The sequence below is a fragment of the Lynx canadensis genome, chromosome C2, assembly GCF_007474595.2.
Source record: "Lynx canadensis isolate LIC74 chromosome C2, mLynCan4.pri.v2, whole genome shotgun sequence".
In the NCBI taxonomy this organism is placed as follows: domain Eukaryota; kingdom Metazoa; phylum Chordata; class Mammalia; order Carnivora; family Felidae; genus Lynx; species Lynx canadensis.
Genome location: NC_044311.2, coordinates 100571236 through 100594274, shown reverse-complemented (window position 1 = coordinate 100594274; position 23039 = coordinate 100571236). Strand labels below are relative to the sequence as shown.

Here is a 23039-nt window from a genome sequence, read left to right as displayed (position 1 = left end):
TATTACTGATCAGTGTCTAGCATGAAACTTTCTTTGTGTGCCAGAATGTGAATTTTGTCTCTGCAGGACTTGACTTCTGAACAGTTAATGATTCTAGCAGAGACATCCAAAGGAGGGTCCATTGCGTCACCACTTTGGGTGTTTGCCTGGTACTCAGGAAGCAGGTGGTCCACCAAGGACTGGAACGCTAGTGGGAAATTGTCTTTTTTATGGACCGGCCTAATCCTGCACCTGTACTTTGTTAGAGATTTGTTCTCGAATGTCATTGATGGCCTCTTGAGTTATTTTTCTTTTGCACAAAAATCATCCCAGATCAATGTTCATTATGCTTCTTCATTTTAGGAATAAACCTAGGTTTATTACTAAACCAGAATTTGTGTTTGTTAATTACATCAGGCCAGAAAGTAAGGCTGTTTTTGTTCAGATGTAGGCTGACAAATACTTGGTCTTTTTCAGTCTTCTTTGTTAAGTAAAACTTTTTTTTTCTTTTTCCTTGACAGATTCCAGCAAGATCATGGCAGAGCATAGCCACGTGCAAAAGCAGCTTGATTTACAAAATGGTAGCTTAGAGGCAGGCTTTGTGACAAATTCCCTGGAAGACGATTCCCAAAACGTGATGGAGAGCCTGAGCCCCAAGAAATACTCTTCCAGTCTGAGATTTAAAGCCAATGGAGACTATTCTGGCTCTTATTTAACCCTCTCACAGCCTGTGCCTACTAAGAGAAGCCCTTCCCCTCTGGGAACGAGTGTCAGGAGTAGCCCCTCCCTGGCCAAAATCCAAGGAAGCAAGCAGTTCTCCTGTGATGCAACTGACAAAAGCCTTTCCCTGAAACCACCTACCCCTCTACTCAGCACCTCCCCGTCCCTGAGCGGGTATCCACTTGGGAGAGCGGACTTTGATCATTATACCGGCAGGGACAGTGAAAGGTCCTTGAGGCTCGCAGAGAAGCCTCCCTATTCCAAATATAGCTCAAGGAATAAATCCCATGACAATGTCTACTTTCTCGGGGGGCTAGAAGGCCGAAAGGCGTCCGGTTCACTCCTGGCCATGTGGAATGGAAGTCCCCTGAGCGACACCGGCTTCTCTCCCATCAGCAGATCGGGGGCGGCAAGCATGCCTTCAAGCCCAAAGCAAGCCAGGAAAATGAGCAGCCAGGACAACCTGACACTTCAGCCCAAGTTGACCCGACACAAGGAGCCGGCATCTGAAAGCATGGGTTTAAGAACTAGGAAGTATTCGGGCAGCAGCCTGAGTCACATGGGGGCCTACAGCCGCTCTCTCCCCAGGTTACACAGGGCCACAGACAACCAGCTGACACCCCTCACTTTGCCTCCCAGAAACTCCCTGGGCAATTCCAAACGAGCGAAACTGGGGGAAAAGGATCTACCTCACAGCATCGTAGACAATGACAATTACCTGAATTTCTCTTCTTTGAGCTCAGGGGCTTTACCCTATAAACCCTCGGCTTCTGAGGGCAACCCTTATGTAAGTTCCACCCTCAGCGTCCCTGCCAGTCCTCGAGTGGCTCGGAAGATGCTTCTGGCCTCCACCTCCTCCTGTACCTCCGATGACCTTGACAGGGCTTCCTATCCGGGGCCCGGCCCTGGTCATCTGTTTCCTCCTGGAGAGCCGGACAGAGTCTTCGCCACCAGGAGGAACTTCTCTTGTGGATCTGTCGAGTTCGATGATGCGGATCTGGACAGCCTCAGACAGGCCTCAGGAACCCCCCAGCCTGTCCTTCGGGAAAGGAAAAGCAGCATCAGCTCCATTTCAGGCCGCGAAGACCTGATGGATTATCACCGGCGGCAGAGGGAGGAGAGACTCAGGGAGCAGGAAATGGAGCGACTGGTAATCTTCTTCATCTGGCTTGACCTCACTGTTCCCTTGAGCGGCTTCTTGGAGACACGCTCCAAGGATATGTGTGGGCCTGGAGGATGTCCAAGTGCAGCAGCCGCGGCTGTGCCTTTCTAGAATTCTGCTGTCCTTCCTTCTCTCAGTCACTCTTAGTGGCCACGTGCGGGTATTTGAAGGCCTCCCTGTCCCTAGTGTTGAATTAAGTTGCTCGGCAGAGTCCTCTCAAGCGTAGATTCTTGATCAATGTAACAAGGTAGTTGTGCCTTTTACTGAATTTCTTCTAAGTCTTACAAACATGAACACTGTAAGTAAACCCTGACTTATATCCTTGATGTCATCAAATTCCCATGTGCATGGTCTGATAGAAGTAAGCAGTGAAATCATGACTCACTGGGAATTAGGCAATACATTTTTCTGAATAGCATGTTGTCTGGAAGGTCGAAAGGTTGGCTAAGTGTTGCTCAACCTTTTTTCTGTCCTGGACACATACACACACCACCCCCATCCTCCCTTCAGCAGTGCCTCCTAGTACATACAGTGACCCCCAACTATATACACGGAAACATTTTTTGAGTTGTCTTTTTCTACTTAAAGTGGATTTATGCTTATTGTGGAAAATACTGAAAAGAGAGAGAAAAGAGAAAACATCCCTTGAGAGTCCCGTTAATGAATGAGGACAAACTAACTGCATTCTTATTATTTTTTTCTTTTAAGCATAGACCTTTTTGTTTATTTGTTTTTCAGGATGAACAGGGTCAGAGATTATTTTAACTCATTAATGATGAGTTGTTCCTTAATGAGGGATGCAGCAGGACGATAAAGCTGAGTTTACAAAAGTGTCAGAGTATCAAGCTTTAGTTGCTGAAAGAAAGTATGCTGGAATAGGATTTCTGAACCACAGACCAAACTCGATAATGTCCTACAGGACAACAAAATTGTAACGTTTGGATTGTAGTGGACAGAAGCCATTTCCATCCATACGGAACAAGATTCATTTGGAATTTTAGAAAAGAATCGTTTGCATCGCTTGTAGTTTTGGTAGGTTAATATCTATCCTCACAGATATCCTGATCAGTAATTGGGAATGAAAACAAATGTGAGTACCTTTACAGAAGTCTAAGTTCCTTGGGTGGGTCTGTGAGATGGCACTCCAATACGACGGTTCCCTTTGTGGTCATAAATAATCTCCAGCGATTCTTCATGGTCACAAAAAGGCATTGTATTTGGGCTTGATTCTTTGACATAAATTCAGAAAAAGTTTTAATTAGCACCTAAGAGACCTTCTTATGTAATGGATAGCAAACCTGTCTCAATGTTGTGCTGAACAACTCTTGCTTTTTTTAGTGTGGTATAATTCACACATAATGTTACACTAGTTTCAGAGGTACAACATAGTGATTTTGCAAATCTATACGTTACGCTATGGACACCACAACTGTAGCTGCCATCTGTCACCATACAACTTTTTAATACCATTGACTATATTCCCTATGCTTTACCTCTCATCCCTGAACAACTATCATTAATGAAGTCAGAAAATTAGCTTCTATCTGATGACTTATTAAGGAATCTAGGAGAGCATTTCAGTGTCTTCCCTCACCCCAGCGATCTTCCTGAGATGATCTTAGTCACTCTTCTGTTCCAAGGGCAGGAAACCAACCTCAAAAACCACCTCCAGGGGCGCCTGGGTGGCTCTGTTGGTGAGGCATCCAATGCTTGATTTTGATTAGGTCATGATTACACGGTTGTGAGATTGGGCTCCATGCTGGGCATGGAGTCTGCTGAAGATACTCTCTCGCCCTCTCCCTCGGACCTTTTCTCTGCGTGCTCTCTCTCTCAAAAACAAACAAACATCACCTCCATTGCGTTTCATTTTTAGCACTTTTAAGTGTTGGTGAATTTCTGTTTCCTCTAGTGTTCCCAAATCTGCTAAAGTTCCTGGCAGTCCAGGAAGTAACCTTCCTTACTGCCTGTAAAGCCAGTGCCTCGATAATGGGCTTTGTCATACTCCATGAGATGAGGCTTATTTTTATGACGCTCTGGGCTTGGCCTCTGCTGCTTTCTATTTGTCTGATTACATCCCAGTAAAAGGGAAGATAGATTCTCATTGAGCCTCTGCAAGTAATGTTATTGCAATTAAAAAATAAAGTGACTTAGAAAATACAGTTCTTCGGGAATTCTGAGGCACCAAAGAGAAAAAACTACCATTGAAAACAATGTTCCGCTTAGTTTGCAAAATCAAAGTCAACTAAATTGAGGGTTAGAGATAGATGAAGGTGGATGCTACAGGGTTTTCCCCATCAGACAATAGGACATCACACGTAATGCCAATGATTTTCCACAATGCATATGGCAATTGGATTTCTAGTATCAGTTCGATGAGTTTTATGTAATTAATTCTTACTCCTCTGCATCTTGAGTCATTAGTTTGGTTTCACAAAGTCATCTATTTATGGACTAAAAGAAGTCCTGAAAATCTGAGTTAACCGCCTAGTGCTGTCTCATGCTTGTCTGTGCAGTGTCAGCTCAGAAACCTCTACCCAGAAGTCTGTTCTCTGAAATCTCAAGAGTGAAGAAAGAGTATCTGGTAAAGTCCTATCCCCAAGGCTCTGAGACTCTTTCTTTGTTGAAGGCGTGATGCAGTCTATAACTTACAGCCAAGTGTCTAGGCAAACATGAGAGGAAAGTAGAGACCACTTGGTAAGGGTAAGAGTAAGTAGCTATGGTTAATCTGTGGTGAAGTTAATGAGTGGTATAAGCAAGGAGAGTTAAAATCCTCTATCAGGTCATAGGACATTGGTCTTATTTAATCAGCGTTTCCCCTGAGGGTAAGAACATATTATAGAGGATGAGGACATTGGCATATATCCAAGACCTTTCTGTAAAGGGCACCATCTCTGGACTTAATATATATTATAATATTTCACCTGTACAACATTAGCCTAGGGAAGGATGAGCTCCTCACTTGATTTGACAAATCTTTCTATGCCATTTTTGATGGTGTTGAGCTATTCATCAATAAAGGGCATAGCAAACCTAATTATTTCCAACATTCTTCTTTTCATAGGTCAAGGAACAAATCTTGCGCTCGCCAGGGGTCCTCTGGGAAAACTTAGGGATAGTTCATATATAAAAGATATCTTGGAAAACTTGTTTGGTTTTTTTTTGCCCCTGAATTTAGTGTCTGATTTTGGGAAGACAAAATTAATCAGAGGTGATTTCGTTACGTGACTAATAAAGGATTGTGGATGCCTAAGAACAATGAATATTTGGAATTTGCCTACCTAATAAAGCAACGATAGATTACTCTGTGATAAAGAGTAAATCTTAAATAATTAGGAAATGAGGAATTTTTTGGCATTTAAATATTCAGGGATATCTCTCAGCACAAAGCACAAAAAAGTTACTCTTGTGAGATACTAAATCTCTGTTCTCTGGGCAGATCATGTAGAAAAATAACCTTTTGTTACCTTTCATAAGCATGGGCTGATTTCTCCAAGATCAGTCTGTCATTCCAATATAGATAACTGCGTTTTAGTTTTATGTTAATAGGGCATTTGTCATGCAATACATTTTTTAAACAATTACTTTATGAGTAAACCCATCACAGTTGTGCAAGCTTTGCCAAAATTTGACCGTTTTAATTACATTTTTATAGACTTACTATTTGCAAGTATTATCAACCAAGTCAAATAAAGCTCCCTTCGTGCAAACTACAATTTTAAACATTTTTAGCAACTTTTGTTCTCCATGGTCTTCTTTCAATTCTGGAACAACCAGATACTTTAAGACCATAGTACATAACTTACAGATATTGGAAATTATGTTTAAGCTGACACATCACAGAACATAATTACTATTGACATAAAAAGGTGTGCCACAATGATCATTCAGTTTAGTTGAATACAACTTCTATATTTTTCTTAATCTTAAACATAACCTTAGCTTATCTTTTCAGTAAACTAATACTCTAAGACATTTTAAAAATTTCAGCTAAACTAGGGGCACCTGAGTGACTCAGTCAGTTAAGCGTCCAGCTTCGGCTCAGTTCATGATCTCACACTCCATGAGTTCGAGCCCCACATCAAGCTCTGTGTTGACACCTCAGAGCCTGGAGCATGCTTGGGATTCTGTGTCTCCCTCTCTCTCTGCCCTTCCCTTGCTCACTCTGTCTTTCTCTCTCTCTCAAAAGTAAATAAACATTAAAATAAAATTAAAAAAAAATTTTTTTAGCTAAACTAATCTCTAGGAGAAAACAAATCCAAACTTATTTTAAATATGGAATTGTGTGTGTGTTACACTATACACTGATAAAACAAGGAAAAGACATATAGCTGTTTTTTAAACCAGATTGTCAAATCACTTTGACTTGTGTGAGAATTTGTTTTGATCACGTAAACCTGTTTTCTGGCTTCTGAAATCAGCAATTTTTTGATGCAAAAGTTCTTTCTCTTAACCATAAACATGTTTAAATTTTTAGAATTTCATTTTATTTTCTTCAAATTTTGAAAATGTTAGTTTTATCTAAATGCTAATTAGTCCCTGTAAACCAATCAAGGACAGAGGTCCTTCATTTTAATTTATTATTACTCTCAGAAGGTCGGAAGATGATTCACACGTACCCAGCGATTTTTTTTCCCCCCTCAGGTACAGAGACACAGAGAAAGAACTTAAAGTTTAGTTCCATAGCTTTGGCTACAGGTCAGAAGTAAACACTGGAACATAAAATTTCACTGCTCCAGATCTCAAGAGACTGCTTGCTTTTCCACTGGGCACAAAGTATTGTCCTGATGTGAACTCACAGATAGAGAAACAACCAACAAATTAAAACAACAACAAACACAAATGCTCAGTCATCTGTCACTGAGCAAGGCTAGATTTCAGTTCTACCTGAGCATCCCAAGTGACCAAACTGAAAACCAGATCCCCAGGCCTTGCTGCCACCAGTGGAGATAACTACTGGTTGTGTGCAAACCAAAACCCCGGTCAAACTTGGCCAAGAATCAGATACAAAAACAAAGCACAGCCAGAAAAGCAAAAACTGCAGGAAAATAGCAAGTCGGTGAAGGTAAAGTTCTCCTGCCATTTGGGATTTACCCCAGGAGCCCAGAGAAGCTCCGTCTGGGCTTCCAGCCCGTCAGATTTATGTTGTGAGCAATGCAATTTAATGGACTCCGTAGGATGAGTGTACTTGAGCATTTCACAGGCACCTCCAAGATGACAAAGCATAATTTTCAAAAAAGAAACAGAACTCTCACACAAATGTAAAATGAATAGATGCCAAAGATTGAGTTAACTCATCAGTGAGGAAACCAAGCAGAGTAAGGCTGGTTCACTGAGCATAACATCTGTAGTACTTTTTAGCTAAGTTGTGATTATACCAGTGTTTCATCTGGATTTTTTTTTTTACTTGCTCAATCTTTATGTGAAAGCTCAAGGTAATTGTATTGAGTATTAAAGATTGAACCCTAATTATGAACCTCCAAGGGCCTATTATGAAGTATAATAATCCACTTTGAGTCTATATTAAATGGCCTTCAACTGCTGTGCTATTTGAGATGCTTAGTTTTTTTTATAATTTTTATTCCTTCTTTCTTGCTCTCAACTGCCAATTCTTGCCTTTGTCATTATGCCAACCTTTTCTTTCTTTTTTTTAATGATTTTAGAAACCAGATATCAAGGCTTGTTTAAAAATATTCCAAACTATGAGTTACTAGGTGCAAGTGAGGTCTTGAGAGGGCTCTGTGTGCATGAAGTGAGTGTATTTCAGTTTGCCAATCTTGTGACATCCTTTTGGGCTGATCTGTGGTTGTTTAAACTCCTCAGTTCTGAGCTGTTTTCCATGTAGAGGACATTAATGGATAAGATACCTCTAGAGGGCTAGGATGCTGATTCTTTGACAAACTGGATATTCTAGAGGCTAGAGAAATAATTGTACAGTAGACAGGATATTCTTAATTTTTTTTAATGTTTATTTTTGAGAGAGAGCAAGTGGAGGAGAGCAGAGAGAGAGAGAGAGAGACAGAATCTTAAGCAGGTTCCAGGCTCTGAGTTGTCAGCACAGAGCCCAACGTGAGGCTTGAACTCACGAACCATGAGATCATGACCTGAACCGAAGTCAGATGCTTAACCGACTGAGCCACCCAGGCGCCCTGACAGGATATTCTTTTACTCATCTCGTTTGCTACCTGCCTCCCTCCCAGTAATGTGGAGGTAGTGATGGCATCTAGTGCATCTTACAGTCCAAGGAAAAGACATTTTAAAAAGAAAAGGGGGAAAATAAAAAACTCTGTAGTAAACCCTGCTGCTGTTAAGAGTTTTCCTTTGGTTACATGGCCAAAAGCATCTGTGCGATATCATGGAGAACCAATGGATTCCCTCACACTGCATTGTAGCAATCCAACATTTTCTTTCTGGCTGATGGCAGTCATCTGGGGTGCCTTGATAAATAGCATTGTCGCCGTATAGAACTCAGTAGGGCCACGCTTGCTCTTCATTTCTCAGACACATTGTAATGTGATGCAGGTCTCTGAAGCACCACAGAATAAGGTTTCTGAGTTTCTACATGCTCTCCCTTCCTGAAGACAAGGGTGGCTTTCTTTCAAGGAAGATACTAATATTCCCATGGTATTATTATCTGAATAGGTGAAATGTCTGGGAAAGCAATTCTGTACTGTTTGGAAGATATTTAGTTCTAATAGGTTCTCTGAAAACACTTTACAACTGAAGAATTGTGGGTTGTACAAGGCTGAGACCACATCAATCTTACTCTCTGCTATATATCCACCTCCTAGCAAGATGACTAGAGTATGAGAAGCATTGTGTATGTGGGTTTTTTTTAATGTTTATTTACTTTTGAAAGGGAGGGAGAGAGAGTGCAAGTGGGGGAGGGGCAGAGAGAGAGGGACAGAAGATCCCAAGCGGGCTCTGCACTGTCAGCACATAGCCCGACGTGGGGCTTGAACTCATGAACCACCAGATCATGACCTGAGCCGAAGTCGGATGCTTAACCGACAGAGCCACTCAGGCGCCCCTGTATACGTGTTTTTGAAAAGAGTAAGTGAATGTTTTTGATACCCATTCACAACATTCATTCTGGATTTCCTTATTTTGTGGCTGAAGGTTTTGCCCCTAGTTCTCAGACATATCAAAGTTAAGTTTATGTACTTAGTTCCAGGTAACTCTGAAGCTCTGTGCAAAAGGACGAAAATATCCTCAGCATAAATGTATTCTTTGTGCTTCCAGAAGCGGGGTGATTCTCTTCCAATATGCCATCAAAAATGAAAAGATGAAAATGAGTTGCTTTTCCCTATTTTGAAAATTTCACAACATTCTTGGTAAGAACTGGGGCTCTCCAGGGTCATATAAAAGCCAAGGCTGCAGGCCCTATAGTTTCGCTTGTGTACTCTTGAGCAGACCAGATACCTAATGTTTCTAAGATTAAATATAATCTTACTGGAGTGTATTTAAGGAATTATAGCATTTTATAAAATAAATGTATATGTTCACTAATCTTAAGATGGTAAGGTGCAGATACCATTTTAGAAATGAGACAGTACAGGTTGGTACTATTCACTTTTGTAATTAGGAAAAATTGTGTGGGGACCCAAGAAGTGTGAGCCTCGTCGGGTGAAAGTCCCTCCACCTGTAGACGTGCATTGCTCCCTCTTCTTTGCGATTCCTGACTCCAGAAGGCAATTTGGGCATTAAGACTTTGATAGCATTTCTTGGGTGGAAGCAGAATGGACAATGTTAAGAGCATGCCTAATGCAACCTAGCCATCGTATTATTTTTCCCCCCTAAGACGAATGTGTTTGAAATGTGAAGGCCAGCTTAAGTATTGAGAACTATTTTTTCATCCAGTCTCATGGACTTGGAAGGCATCTCCTCCTGGTGTGGCCCTTCCTCTTGCTACATCCCGGCTATAGTCTTAATTTTACAAAAATGGTTGCACTAGTGGGAAGTGAGCCAGTTAAACTGAAGATGGGTGAGAGGTTGGTTTACTGACCAAATAGAGTTGGTGGCTCAGACTTTGTAAAGAGATATTTAGAAATCATGACTCACTTTCTATATTCTGCATCGGATTGTCTCTCGTTACATTAATCATTAGTTTAACCTTTGGATATAGCATAAGCCTTAAATTGACTTGATTCTATGAAGCCTTGCTTTTCTTAGCTCTAATGCTTGAAACGGTCTGTCAGTTCTCTGCCATTCTGTGCCTTCTTTCACTTTGATGCCTTACCTGGATGGTCTGTTGGATCTAGCTCAGAGATATAACGGAAACCGTAAATGTGAGCCGTATATGCAATTTTAAATTTTCTTACGCTGAGAAAACTTTTTGAAAAGAGGAAATTAATTATAATATATGGGACAGCACAGGATTAGAATGGTGATGTTATTATCTACCTCTTAAGTAAGCTGTCCAGGGGCTCCTGGGTGGCTCAGTCAGTTAAGCACCTGACTTTTGATTTTGGCTTGGGTCATGATCTCACGGTTTGTGAGTTTGAGCCCCACATTCAGCTCTGTGCTGACTGTGCAGAGCCTGCTTGGGATCCTCTGTCTCCCTCTCTCTCTGCCCCTCTCCTGCTTGTTCTCTCTCTCTCAAAAAACAAAACAAACTTAAATAAGCCGTCCCTTCTCTAAGCAGACTTTTTTCATTTGTAATAAAATAAGAGTAAAATTCTATAAGTAGTGAGTAATATGAAAAAGACTACTGTCTATGGTTAGATCACTTTGGGTCATCAGAGAATAAACTAAAGACTTTCTGTATTTTTAAGTAGCAAATTGTTGGTATGTATGTAGATGTTCAGTAAATATTGAAGGAATTAGAGGTGCCTGGGTTGTTCAGTCAGTTAAGCATCCGACTCTTGATTTTGGCTCAGGTCATGATCCCAGGTTCATGGGACAGAGCCCCATGTTGGGCTCTGTGCTGACTGTGGAGCCTGCTTGAGATTCTCTTTCTCTCCCTCTGCCCCTCCCCTGCTCATGTGTGCACATGCACGTGCGTGCTCTCTCTCTCTCCCACCCTCTAATATACATACACACACACACACACACACACACACACACACACACACATATATATGTGTGTGTGTGTATGTATATATATATATATATATATATATATATATATAATTATTCACAAATTATGAGTGCCAGCTGTCCTTGGTTAACTGAGAGTAAAAACAGTTACTACATCTTTTTGTTCTTCTTCAATTGGATCACTAGGTGGGTAGAAGAGGAATTGGAAAGAAAAAAATAGCATTTAGCAATAGTCTAGTGACTCCACATTGGGGAAACACAGAGCCAAGGTCTAGGTATATTTCTTTGTTAACGATAGTCTGTGACTGTTGCTATTAAAAGCAGGGTTCTCTATACTTGAGAGCAAACTCTGGGTTCTTGTTACACCAGCACTACAAGCTATTGCCTCTTGATGGTGCCACACATTTAAAGATTCCTGCTCAGACTTGAGGGATGTGTGCTGTGACTCTTCACATGGGTTAGCATTCTGGGCTAAATGCAGAAATAGACCAGGCACCTTGGACTAAGAACCGGATGCCATGTCTGCTAAGGAACGAGTCTCATCCTTTTTTAGGTGATAAACCCATATAGGAAGGCTTGCTAACTAAATAAGAAGTAAAGCTCATAAATAAAATTCACAGAAAAATGTACAAATGATGAAAATTGAAAATATAGCATATCAATACCAACAGGGTAATGTGGGAGTACCAGTGATTCTTCACAGAAAAATGATCCCTGTATTGGTTGTTAAATTATCGAAATTAAAAGCCACTTGTGGATCTACCTTTTTAAAAATTTCTCATCCATAGGTTTAGTAACCATGCTGGCTAATTGGAATGTGAATTTTTCTTCCCCAATTCTAGAAAAGTTTATGGGAATATTTGCTATGAAGAGTGCTTTTAAAGTTTGTGATTAGTTTTTCCACAAAAATTATAAAACAAGTATTACAATAGAAACACATACATCACTTTTTCATTGGAAGGATTTTATCAATCATTTCAATGTGCAGATTAAAATCTAACAGGCACTTGAAAAAAGTGAATCTCTTTCTTTGAAGTAATTGTAGATTTACGTGCAATTCTAAGAAATAATTCAGAGAGACCCTGTGCACCCTTTACCCAGTTTCCTCTAGTGCTAACATCTTGAGAAACTATAGTTGCAATATCACAGCCAGTATATGGACATTGATACAGAACAGATCTATCACCCCAGTCTCTCCTGCAGGCCTCCTACAGCCTCTCCACTTTCCTCCTACTCTCAGCTCCTCTTTAACCCCTGACATCTGTTCATCTGTTCTCCATAGCTATAATTTTATCATTATAGGACAATTACATGCATGCAATCATATGCTTTGAGTTTAGCTTCTTCCTCTCTGCATAATTCTTTGGAGATCGGGCCAGGTTGTTGCATGACATTCGCTTTTCTTCAGCTCCAAGTCTGGGATGTATGAGGTAAAGGAAATCACTGGGAACTCATTTCTGGGTCCCTAGGTGCCTAGCTGATCAGCTGCCTTTTCCCCATCTTTCAGTCTTCTTACATTTGTCCTATTTAGAACATGGCCAGGGTTCTTACATGTACTTGGTGGGAGGAATAGGGAAAAGTACCTCCTCTCCATCTTCCCAGAGGCAGAAGTCAGGGAGGTTCATGTTTTAAGTTTCAGAACAGCCAAGAACTTTGCTCTGGTGAAGTCTAATTGACCTCAAGGGGGAAATCTTTATGTTGGGAGCATGTTCTGTTGAAGAATTTGGGTTTGGAAAAACTGATGTTTCTCATTCGAAATTCCTAAGACCATATCCCAGCTCTGGGATTGTAATTTGGATTTTGAGAGAAGACAGTTTTAATAAAATACGGAGTCGAATGAAAAGGAACAAGTTTCTCAGACATGGATTCCGCTTTCATTTTGATTACAGAATAAGAGAGGCAGGATTCTGAAAGTCCATCTTTCTCCTTAGATCCTGAAAACCAAAGCCTAAATCATGTCACGCAGAGATTGCAATTTTAAAAGTTGTTCCAGGAGACAGGAAAATGGAGTTACTTTCTTAACATCTCCAATAGGGAAAGAAGACTTGTCACTGTTCATTTGGCATTTCTATATATAAAACTGTCGCATGCTTTTTTGAACTTTAGCACATAGTATTTGCCATTGGCTTTATCTCTCATAAGTAGTTGCATTACAGAACTTTCACTTGATGTATGATAGTCCACCCTTTCTTTTTTTTACATGTTAGCCCCTCCCACTTTTTTACTCTACCAACTTCTTGATGCATAAAAGGAGTCCCTTACTTTGTTTTAGGATAGATTTTCTGTTACGAAGATTCAGTTGTGGTACCTGTCATGCACTGATTTTGATTGAACAAAAGAAAATATTACCTACATTCTCAAAGTACGGCAGCAGATGGCATTTTATAAGTTATGATCCTTCAGGGGAAACAAACAAACAAAAATATCCTCTGGAACTTGGTTAAGCCACGGCGAAAATGTCAACAAATGACAGTATATTAGACTTTTGTTGCGTTTCCTTTAATGATGTGGAGTAATAGCACACATTTGTTAACAGAAGGGGTTTAGGCACTTTGTAGATTTTCTTCTGGAACACTGTCCACGGAAGAGTGTTACTTCCAAAAATAATCGGCATACTTTTTAGATACTATGTGGAAATTATGGATTACATTGATCACATGAATTTCCTTTCTTTATGGCCAGTGTTTTTCAGTCTGTAGGAAGAAGTGCATTTTCTTCCTTCAGTGATCTGAATTGAGGCAATAATGTTACAGAGTCACTCATAATTGGCACTTTCCTTGAAGTGATATCTATTAATATTTTAAGAATAGTTCACCTCAACCCTTATATTATTCACCTCAATTTCTTATAAAAGTAAAACTTCATCATTTACATGTCTGCCAGTTGAGTGGAAATGGCAAAATGATGGCAAAAGGCATCAGGAAAAGGACTAAAATACAGAAGATCTGAGTTAGATGCTTCTTGTGGTGAGAGATTAACTTGAGTCTGCTGAACAAATTCAAGAAATAACTGGAGGTGGAAAATGCAAGTGGCAGAAAGCATTCTTGGTCTAAAAAGCATCAGGATTCATTAAATTAAGTGATAGTATTTTAGGGCATTTTTGGTAAATGAAAATCAAAAATAAACATTACTTCAGCATATATATGTATTATATATAATTTATATAATTATATAGCATATTTCACATTACTGAATTATTAGATATATTAATAATTAAATATATCTGGCAAATGTATTAATGATTTAAAATGCTATATGCTAATTATATATACAAATACATATCTATATATATATCTTAATTACAAGCTCCTAAAATAGGGACATAGATAGAAATAGTAGGGGCAAAAAAATAAAAAAGAAATAGGAGGGGCAAGTAGGTTTAAGGGCTGACACACCACTGAGTAATCGTAATTAAAAAAAAAAATCTGCAGTGTGAGAGATTGACTTACGAAATGAGATTAAAACAACTGAGTTTCTTTGTCTGAGTCTGAGCAAAGACAGGATATGATAAGGTCCTCAGGTATTTGAATGATGCACGTACTCATAGGGCAGGAACACTAATGATCTCTCGAGTATGAGGTGTAGCCACAGGCAGTGTGAAATATAAATCTGCGTTTTATGTCAAGCATGAAGTGTGTGCATTGGAGAGGAACATGGATTTTTTGGAGGGCAGTTCTTTCTAGAAGTTACTCCCCTGGACTTCCTGTGGGAAATCTATGTTGCCCTGTATTGATTGGGATACAGGGACCAAATGGCAGTGAGTGACTGAAAAGATTCCTTCCTCCCTGGGTTACTATGGCAACTGGGCAGCCCTCTGTTGCCCAAAGCTCAGGCATGTGATGCACCACACGGGGAGGGAATTTTGAGCAGTGGAGGAATTTTTCTCTCCTTCCAGACTGGCAGAAGAACCCCATAGATCTGTGAATTTTTCAGGGAGACATTTGGCCGCATGACGTATTTTTCCTGTGTTTCCTTTCACTGAGAACAATTGGATTTGGCTTTTAGACTTGCTTGTTTATTAGTACAGTAATCCCCCCCTTATCTACAATTTTACTTTCCCTGGTTTCAGTTACCCGCTGTCAACCTCGGTCTAGACGCAGCTGATCCTCCTTCTGACCTACCATCAGAAGGTCAGTAGCAGCCTAACGCTATGTCACAAGACCTACATCATTCACCTCACTTCATCTCATCACGTAGGCACGTTATCATCTCACATCACCATAAGAAGGGTGCGTACGGTACAATAAGATATTTTGAGAAAGACCACATCCCTACTTCTATTGCAGTGTATTGTTATATTGTTGTATTTTATTATTACTTCTTATTGTTCATCTCTTACTGTGCCTAATTTATACATTAAACTTTGCCACAGATGAGTATGTATAGAAAAAACCATAGTGTAGGGGCGCCTGGGTGGCGCAGTCGGTTAAGCGTCCGACTTCAGCCAGGTCACGATCTCGCGGTCCGTGAGTTCGAGCCCCGCGTCAGGCTCTGGGCTGATGGCTCAGAGCCTGGAGCCTGTTTCCGATTCTGTGTCTCCCTCTCTCTCTGCCCCTCCCCCGTTCATGCTCTGTCTCTCTGTGTCCCAAAAATAAATAAACGTTGAAAAAAAAAATTAAAAAAAAAAACCATAGTGTATATAGGGCTCAGTACCATCGGTGGTCTCAGGTACATCCCGCGGGTCTTGGAACATATCCCCCTCACCTAAGGGAGGACTCCTGTATTTATGATGTTGCCTGGGAGCCACAAGACAATTCTCTATTTCACTTCCATTTTTTTATGGAAATCCTCTTTAATCATTGATAACAAGCAGTGAGCACTTCCCTTGTGACAGACACTAACTTATTCTTTAGAATAAAACTTTATCCCGCACACACTCTTTTACTGATTTCTCACAAGAACTCTAACATAGGTTGCGATCTTATCATCTGTGTTTTGCAGACCAGATTATAGAAATTCAGAAGGTTGAACTCGTTCAGTGCTTCTGTGTTTTAAGTCTGGTAAGTGCCAGAACTTCAAATCCAAATCTTTGTTCTTCCCATTAAATCAGACTTAGACACAGGTTCTGCTCTGAAGATCCAGTGGTTCTGTGGGAGAGAGAATTCAATTTTCCCACATATCCTTATGATATATGGTTACAGAGAGAAGCACTGAGCTTTCTTCATGGAGTCCTGATATCTTTATTTCAAAGCTTTTCGTCTTTCTGCTCACTTTACTCCTAATTTTCCTGGAGAAGTGGGACGTACCCCTTCTCTTACAGAGTATCTATTCTGCATGAAGGCAGGGCACACTATCCTAGATTCCCAAGGGCTGGGAAGGATGGGAAGTGAAGTGTTGAGCTTTGGTAACTTATTTGAGACTGAGAGTGCATTTGGGTTTGAAGGGAGGTAGGGAAGTAGGATAGTAAATCTATGGGGTGCTCCAGTGATGATAATTTATTTCTTGGGGCGGGGGGAAGGAGGGGATTTGAGTACATTTGCGGACAGAGGCAAAGGATTCAACAAAGAAGAAATAAGAATGTAGGAGAGGGATAATTGGTAGAACAAAACCATAAAGATGGGAGGAGGGAATGTGGATGCAGTGATTCAGGCAGAGGACTTCACCTTGGAGAGACTGAGGGGCTCTCCTTAGACACCTGTGCTAACACTTAAATTATATGTAGTGTGTTTCAGAAACTATTATATATGCTATTTTTAAAATCCTCATGACAACCATACAAAGAAGATATTCTAGCAATTCCACGCTTCATACACAAAGAACTAAGACTCACAGAAGCTACATGACTTTCCCAGGGCCACGCAAGTAGCTATGGAACCAGCGTTCAAACTGAAGCGGTCTGGCTCCAGAGTTCATGCTGTTAGCCACCGCGGTACATTGAAGAAAGGTGGACCCGATATATAGAAAGAGGTTGAGGAGGAAAGTTTAGGGCATTGAGCAGGATGACCTTGCTCTCCTTAGACAGTGTGTTTGTGTATTTGAGTGTATTGACTGTATTTGAGAAAAGGGTACTGAAAAATCACCAAGTGCCCTGATTATCTGCAGATGCCTTACCCTCCCTCAATATCTGGTTATCCATTATTATGGAGGCAGAATAGGAATACATGATACAAAATCCTGATAGTAGCCTGCACATAACAAATGCTTGATGTTCAAGTAGTAGCTGTCACATTATTCAGTAACTCTTCAGATAACTTGCAGTTGCCTCCAGAACAGATACAGTCATACAAAGCCATTGCTCTTTCATTTGTCAGATGGGCCTCTCTCCAGTGCAGTTCTCCGATGGGTCACACACGTACATGCTTTTTAAACGATGGATGGCAGAATAAAGCACTTCCCTGACCACAAGCCTGAAGGTAGACTTCCCAGGTAGACCGTAATGTAAAATGTTCTTAGCTAGACATTAAACTGACTTTTAGAAAGATAATTTGTAAAACCAAAAAAATGAAAACTCCTCACTTATATATACAATTTCTTTATCAGATCAGTTGTCCTAAACTGATAAAAATACTACTAAGGCAGGGCTCCCGGGGGGCTCAGTCAGTTGAGCGTCCGACTCTTGATTTCAGCTCCGGTCGTGATTCCAGGGTCGTGGAATCAAACCCAGTGTTGGGCTCCATGCTGAGCATGGAGACTACTTAAGATTCTCTCTCTCTCTCTCTCTCTCTCTCTCTCTCTCTCTCTCTCCCTCCCTCTGCCCCTCTCCTGCACTCATGCATTCCCTCTCTCTAACAAAAAAAAAATGTTTTTTTTTAATAATAATAATACCAAGGCAATGTTCTGGAAATGTGAAGGCCAGTTACGAGGTCAAAGGACTCTGTCTCCGTATAAGACTGCCCTCTCTTCTGACACCAAGCACAAACTGAGAGACTCCCAGAAACCACCGACAGGTTCATTAACTCACTAGAAGCTCTCACAGAACCCACTGAAAGCTATTAAAGTCAGGATTATCACTTATTACAGGATTATCATTTATTTATTATCTTTATCTACGATAAAGGATCAGCCAGGGAAGAGATGCAGAGTCAGGAGGTTCCAAATTCGAAACTTCTACTGCCCTCTCCCTGTGGAACTGGGAGTATTAGTCTACCTGCATTGGTGCGTGACAGTACACATGGAGAATTGGCAGCCAGGGAAACCTTCCTGAGCTTCAGTGCCCAGGATTTTTATTAGGACTTCATCATGTAGGCATGACCGATTGATGGGTTGTCCACTTGGTTAATCTTATCTCCAGGTTGACTGATATCACATGCCTCCCAGTGCCCCCCCCCCCAAAAAAATCACATGGTTGTCTTTCTGGAGTGGCCAGCCCTCACCCTGAGAGCGATTATCAGGAGTGTCCAACCTGATGCTAAACAAAGACAATCCTATCAGGTATGACATAGAGTACCTTCCAGAAGCCAACAGCAAAGGCCTGACCCCTCTCTGGGCCAGGCCCATTCTTAATGACACAAAAAATAAATGAGCTGCCTTTAGTAGGATCCCTGAGGCTCCCATCTCTAACTTTTGGGCCCATTACCTGCTTGAAATTAAGCAAGGCTTATCAGTCATAATGGGCTTCTGTGGAGAAAACGAAAGAAAAAATCTCTCTCTCAGGCTTAAAACAACATGGATCTGTTTCTCCTTCCCTCTCCATGGCCAGCATGGGTTGAATGAGGTCTCTGCTCCACATTTCCTTGCTCAGGGTCCAAGTTCATGGAGCCAGCACCATCTGGAGTGCCACTCTGCCATGGCATAGCAAGACATGTAATGAATCATGCACTGGCTGTCCAGGCAGAAGTGACACACATTGCTCCTCACACTTCGTTGGCCAATGCAAGTTTGGTGATCATATGTGGTGTAGGGGTGGGGAATTGAAAAGCCATTTTACCCTGTGTCCAAAAAGATGAGAATTGATCATAATTGCCCCAGTTACTACCCCAAGGGATTTATCTCTAAAAACCAATAGACTCACATAAAAGACTTTTAACCATTGCTTCTGTTTTTTACCTCCTGATTGTCCCGCCTAAGTGAGACATCAGAATGTGTTCATGGAATCCTGGAAATTCTGCTTCCTTGTGGTCAGCTCCATCTCATTCTGCCATCCACTTTTAGGCCAGGGCCACTGACTCTTGCTGGTGTTTCATTTAGGGTTTTTGGTATTTGCTAAGTCCTGATACAAAGAGGAAGTTGACCCAGTTCCCTGCGTGTACCTCGTCCTTCTTCCTCCAAAGAATCCCGTCTCTCTAGCCGCAGAATAGTTGCTAATCCCTGAGCATACTGTGTTATTCCATGCTCTATGCCTTTGTGCATATGGTTCCTTTATGGAAATGCCCATCCCAAGGTACCTGGGTGGCTCAGTCGGTTGAGCATCCGACTCTTGGTTTTGGCTCAGGTCATGATCTCACGGTTCATGGGATTGAGCTCCTCGTTGGGCTCTGTGCTGACAGCATGGAGCCTGCTTGGGATTCTCTCTCTTCCTCTCTGCCTGCCCCTCCCCTACTTGTGTGTGTGCTCTCTCTTTCTCTCAAAATAAATAAATAAACATTAAAAAAAGAAAGAAAGAAATGCCCGGCCCATGCCACTGTCCAACACCTCACACAGACTCATATTTATCCCAAGGACTCAACTCAAATTTGTCTTCCTGGAATTTTTGTCTACTACTTCCTTATATGTGAATCTATTGGTTTTCTGTAAAGCTCCTTTACCACCCTTTGCTTTAATTGACCATTTGTGCCTTTTGCTAAGGATGTAAAGGTAGACATGCTGTCTCTTTCCATGTGTGTATCCACATTAATGGCCAGAGAGTAACTTCATAGGTCTTTATTGAATCTCTAGGGCTAACAGGAGAGAGAAGTATGGCCCATACAGAGCAGTTATAGTAGGTCCTCTTAAGAAAAAATACCTTCTTTCAATTAAATTATTTCTAACCACTAAAAGTTGACCTTTCTTTTATATAACAAGTGACCCGACATAGTTACCTATAACGGAAGGAATTTAGTAAAGATTTCAGCTGTGCTTGGGTATCAGCAACTGGTTTTTTGCACAGTTTGTTTGTGCATTACACTTACAGTCCTGTGGCCTAGACTGGCTGCTGTTGGCTACCAGGAGATGGATGGGGTTGGCAGATGGACGAGGTCCCTGATGGAGGGCTGTGAGCTGCAGTGAGGCATTGCCAGACACGTTCCTCTGACAAAGAAAGAAAGCTCTGAGGTCAAAACACATTGTCTGCCACTTTTTTTTTTTTTTCTAATTGCCGAGGGAAAGAATTGCATACCGTTTTCTTCAGGTATATATTTTAAGATCCTGTGTCCCCATTCCAAGCGTTCTGTAATATATGCAGTATGTGGAGAGGAGGAAAGGAAAATAGTGAGGGAGATTTAAAAAAAAGTATTTAAAATAATTTGATTCAAATGACCTACTTTCCAAGCCCATAACACCAATGTTTTGTGCCAATCAGAATCAGATGCATAGGCCGTGCACAAACGGCTTCTCAGAAGAATGCACAGCAGAATGCTGATTGGGAGATGTGGGCAGGAACTGGACATCTTCAAGAGGGTGGCCCTCCCAACTTGGCAGGTGGCCAGGTGAAGCACCAGATGAAATGGAGTGTTAGGTAGGGGGCCACTCATCTCATTGCCAGTCCCTGGTGGTACTTGACGTTCCAGCATAATTCTTAACAGTGCCCTGTTTGGGTGTCAAAAGTGTCCTGGTCTGGAATGGGCACCCTGATTTTAGGTCCCCCAGAATGGAGAATATTGGAGTGATGGGTGGGAAGCAGCAAGACTCCAGAGTGAAGAGGGCTCAGGGGAGAATTATTTTATGAGCGTACATTCTGTACAGGGTTTTCCTTAAAAGGCTTCATATAGTGCTTTCCGAAATGCCTCGCAGACTCTCTTCTGACGCACTTCTCGACATCAGTTTATTTTTCTTCGGTGCAGCTTTCATGGGGCCAGTGTGTCTCAGCACAGCCTGGATTTCTTTTAGACTCACGGGCAGCAGGACCGCATGTGTGTGTGACTCAAGCCTGGACAGATTGGCTGTGAACGGGGTGATAAGAATAGAGAGAAGCGCATACCAGTAGACCACACTTCCTGTGCACAAGCTTTTGAATACTGCATTTCACTGTCTGAAATAGCATTCATCTTAAGGCTGGGATCATTTATTCCCCGTGGAATTAAGCAATAGCACTGGCAGCAAAAGCAACTATTTTGGGAAGGAGATGTGGGAGGAATTTTGCCGTGTCTGACAGGCTAGGCAGAAATACCCTTCGTGCTTTTGAAGACCACGCCGTTCGCCAAAGCCCCGGTAAATGGGAATTGACGACTTTCAGATAATCCCACATGTAAGTAATGTCCAGGCTAATGTACACACACTGTGATCTGTAAAGGTCAGTAAAGACTGAGTTTAGATGCTTCAACTTAAGTCCCCCAAATGGCAGAAAGAAGAACTTTTCTTTGGAGATGAGCAGTAGCTTCTAACGCAGATGCTGTTGAGAAGGGTTAAACTATAACACCTCGTTCCTGTCCCTCTCTTGACATATGCCCTAGAACGTTGTTTTTTGCAAATTCCCATGTAAACGTTTCTCGATTGTTGAAGGGGTTTCAAATAAGGCAATGAGGGCTGTGCCCCCCCCCCCCACACTCCCTCCCCATAAAGCTGAGGTGGGTAGGGCTTGGCAGCCGGTGGCAGCTGCAGAGATAAATAAACACCGGGCTCCTGGATGGGCAGGATGCAGGAGCGCGTGGGAAGAGGTTGTGCGGCTCTGAGTACCTTCCGTGGGACGAGGCCATGAGGACGGAGCTGCAGCTGGAGACCAGAAGTTCAGTCAGTGAAAGGGAGGTGGGGGCTTAGAGGAGCCAGTTTAATCGTCCTTTTGATCAAGCTATTGTATGCGGGGGCTGGGGGGGAGCCTACTTTTTAGAGGACGGGTAAAAGCCAGATATGACTTAAATTTTTCTGTCTTGTCACTTAATTCATGTATTTTAATGGAAACCAGGGAATTATGTTGGTCTGTTCCAATTTAACTTTTCTATTAGATGGTCCTTCAACTAGTAAAGAGCTGACTGCCAGAATTTTGTTTTTATAAATTAGCTGCCATTAGAAAGTGAAAATAGCAGCCCAGTGTTACTTTAAAATGTTCTATTTTGTTACTGATAACCAGTTTGGAAAATGTTTATCTATGGAAGGCTTCCGAATTCTGTCTTCAATGTGGTACATATAACCACAACAGGGTTTTTTGTTGTTGTTGTTGTTGTTTTATCATTTTTCTTTTCACTTTGGCCTTGGAATTATTGTGGGAGGCAAAGACGTTGAGGTTCCCCACCCCAAAGAGTGCTATCCAGGCTTATGATAAGCATCTCATAAATTATATCCTATGCCTCACAAACATATAAGTGAATTTGCTTAAAGTCAAACACATCAATATCTACTTGTTTTGCATGGGAAACTTGGTGAAGGGTCAGTAGTGGTATTGTTATAGATATTAATGGCCTGTATATTGATTTTTTTTAAGTTTATTTATTTATTTTGAGAAAGAGAGAGTATGTGCAGGGGAGGGACAGAGCAAGAGCAAGAGAAAAAGAGAGAGAGAGAGAGAGAGAGAGAGAGAGAGAATCCCAAGTGGGCTGACTTGTCAGTGTGGAGCCCAATGCAGGACTAGAACCCACAAACCATGAGATCATGACCTGAGCCAAAACCAAGAGTCAGACGCTTAACCGACTGAGCCAGACACCCCTTATATTGATTTTTGTAAGCAAGTGAACTATCATTTTATTTTTCAGTTAACTGAACCAAAGATGTAATGGTATCAGAATCTGAAATACCTTGATGTCTTTCTATCTGGACTTGACATGAAAAGTTTTTCATTTTTATGCAACATTTCTACTTCTTTATAATTTTATTTTTTCTTGATTTTTATTTTGTGTTTATTTATTTATTTTGAGAGAGAGAGAGCACAAGTGGGGGAGGAACGGGGCAGGAGGAGAGGGAATCCCAAGCAGACTCTGCACTGACAGAGCCCTATGTGGGGCTTGAACCCACGAACCATGAGATCATGACCTGAGCTGAAGTCAAGAGTTAGATGCTTAACCAACTGAGCCACCCAGGTGTCCCTCTACTTCTTTATAATTTTAATTACTCATGTGAGAAAATGGTGGAAAATACC

General features: G+C 41.4%; 1 protein-coding gene across 4 annotated transcripts in view; it reads left to right on the top strand.

Annotated features, from left to right (window-relative positions):
- PHLDB2 (pleckstrin homology like domain family B member 2) overlaps positions 1–23039 on the top strand; it is a 235671-nt gene that overhangs the window by 142098 nt on the left and 70534 nt on the right. For all 4 annotated transcript variants that reach the window (XM_030328599.1, XM_030328598.1, XM_030328596.1 and 1 more), the window contains one exon: positions 501–1849. In XM_030328599.1, coding sequence (XP_030184459.1) covers positions 501–1849 — 1349 coding nt within the window. The remainder of the gene's footprint in view (positions 1–500; positions 1850–23039) is intronic.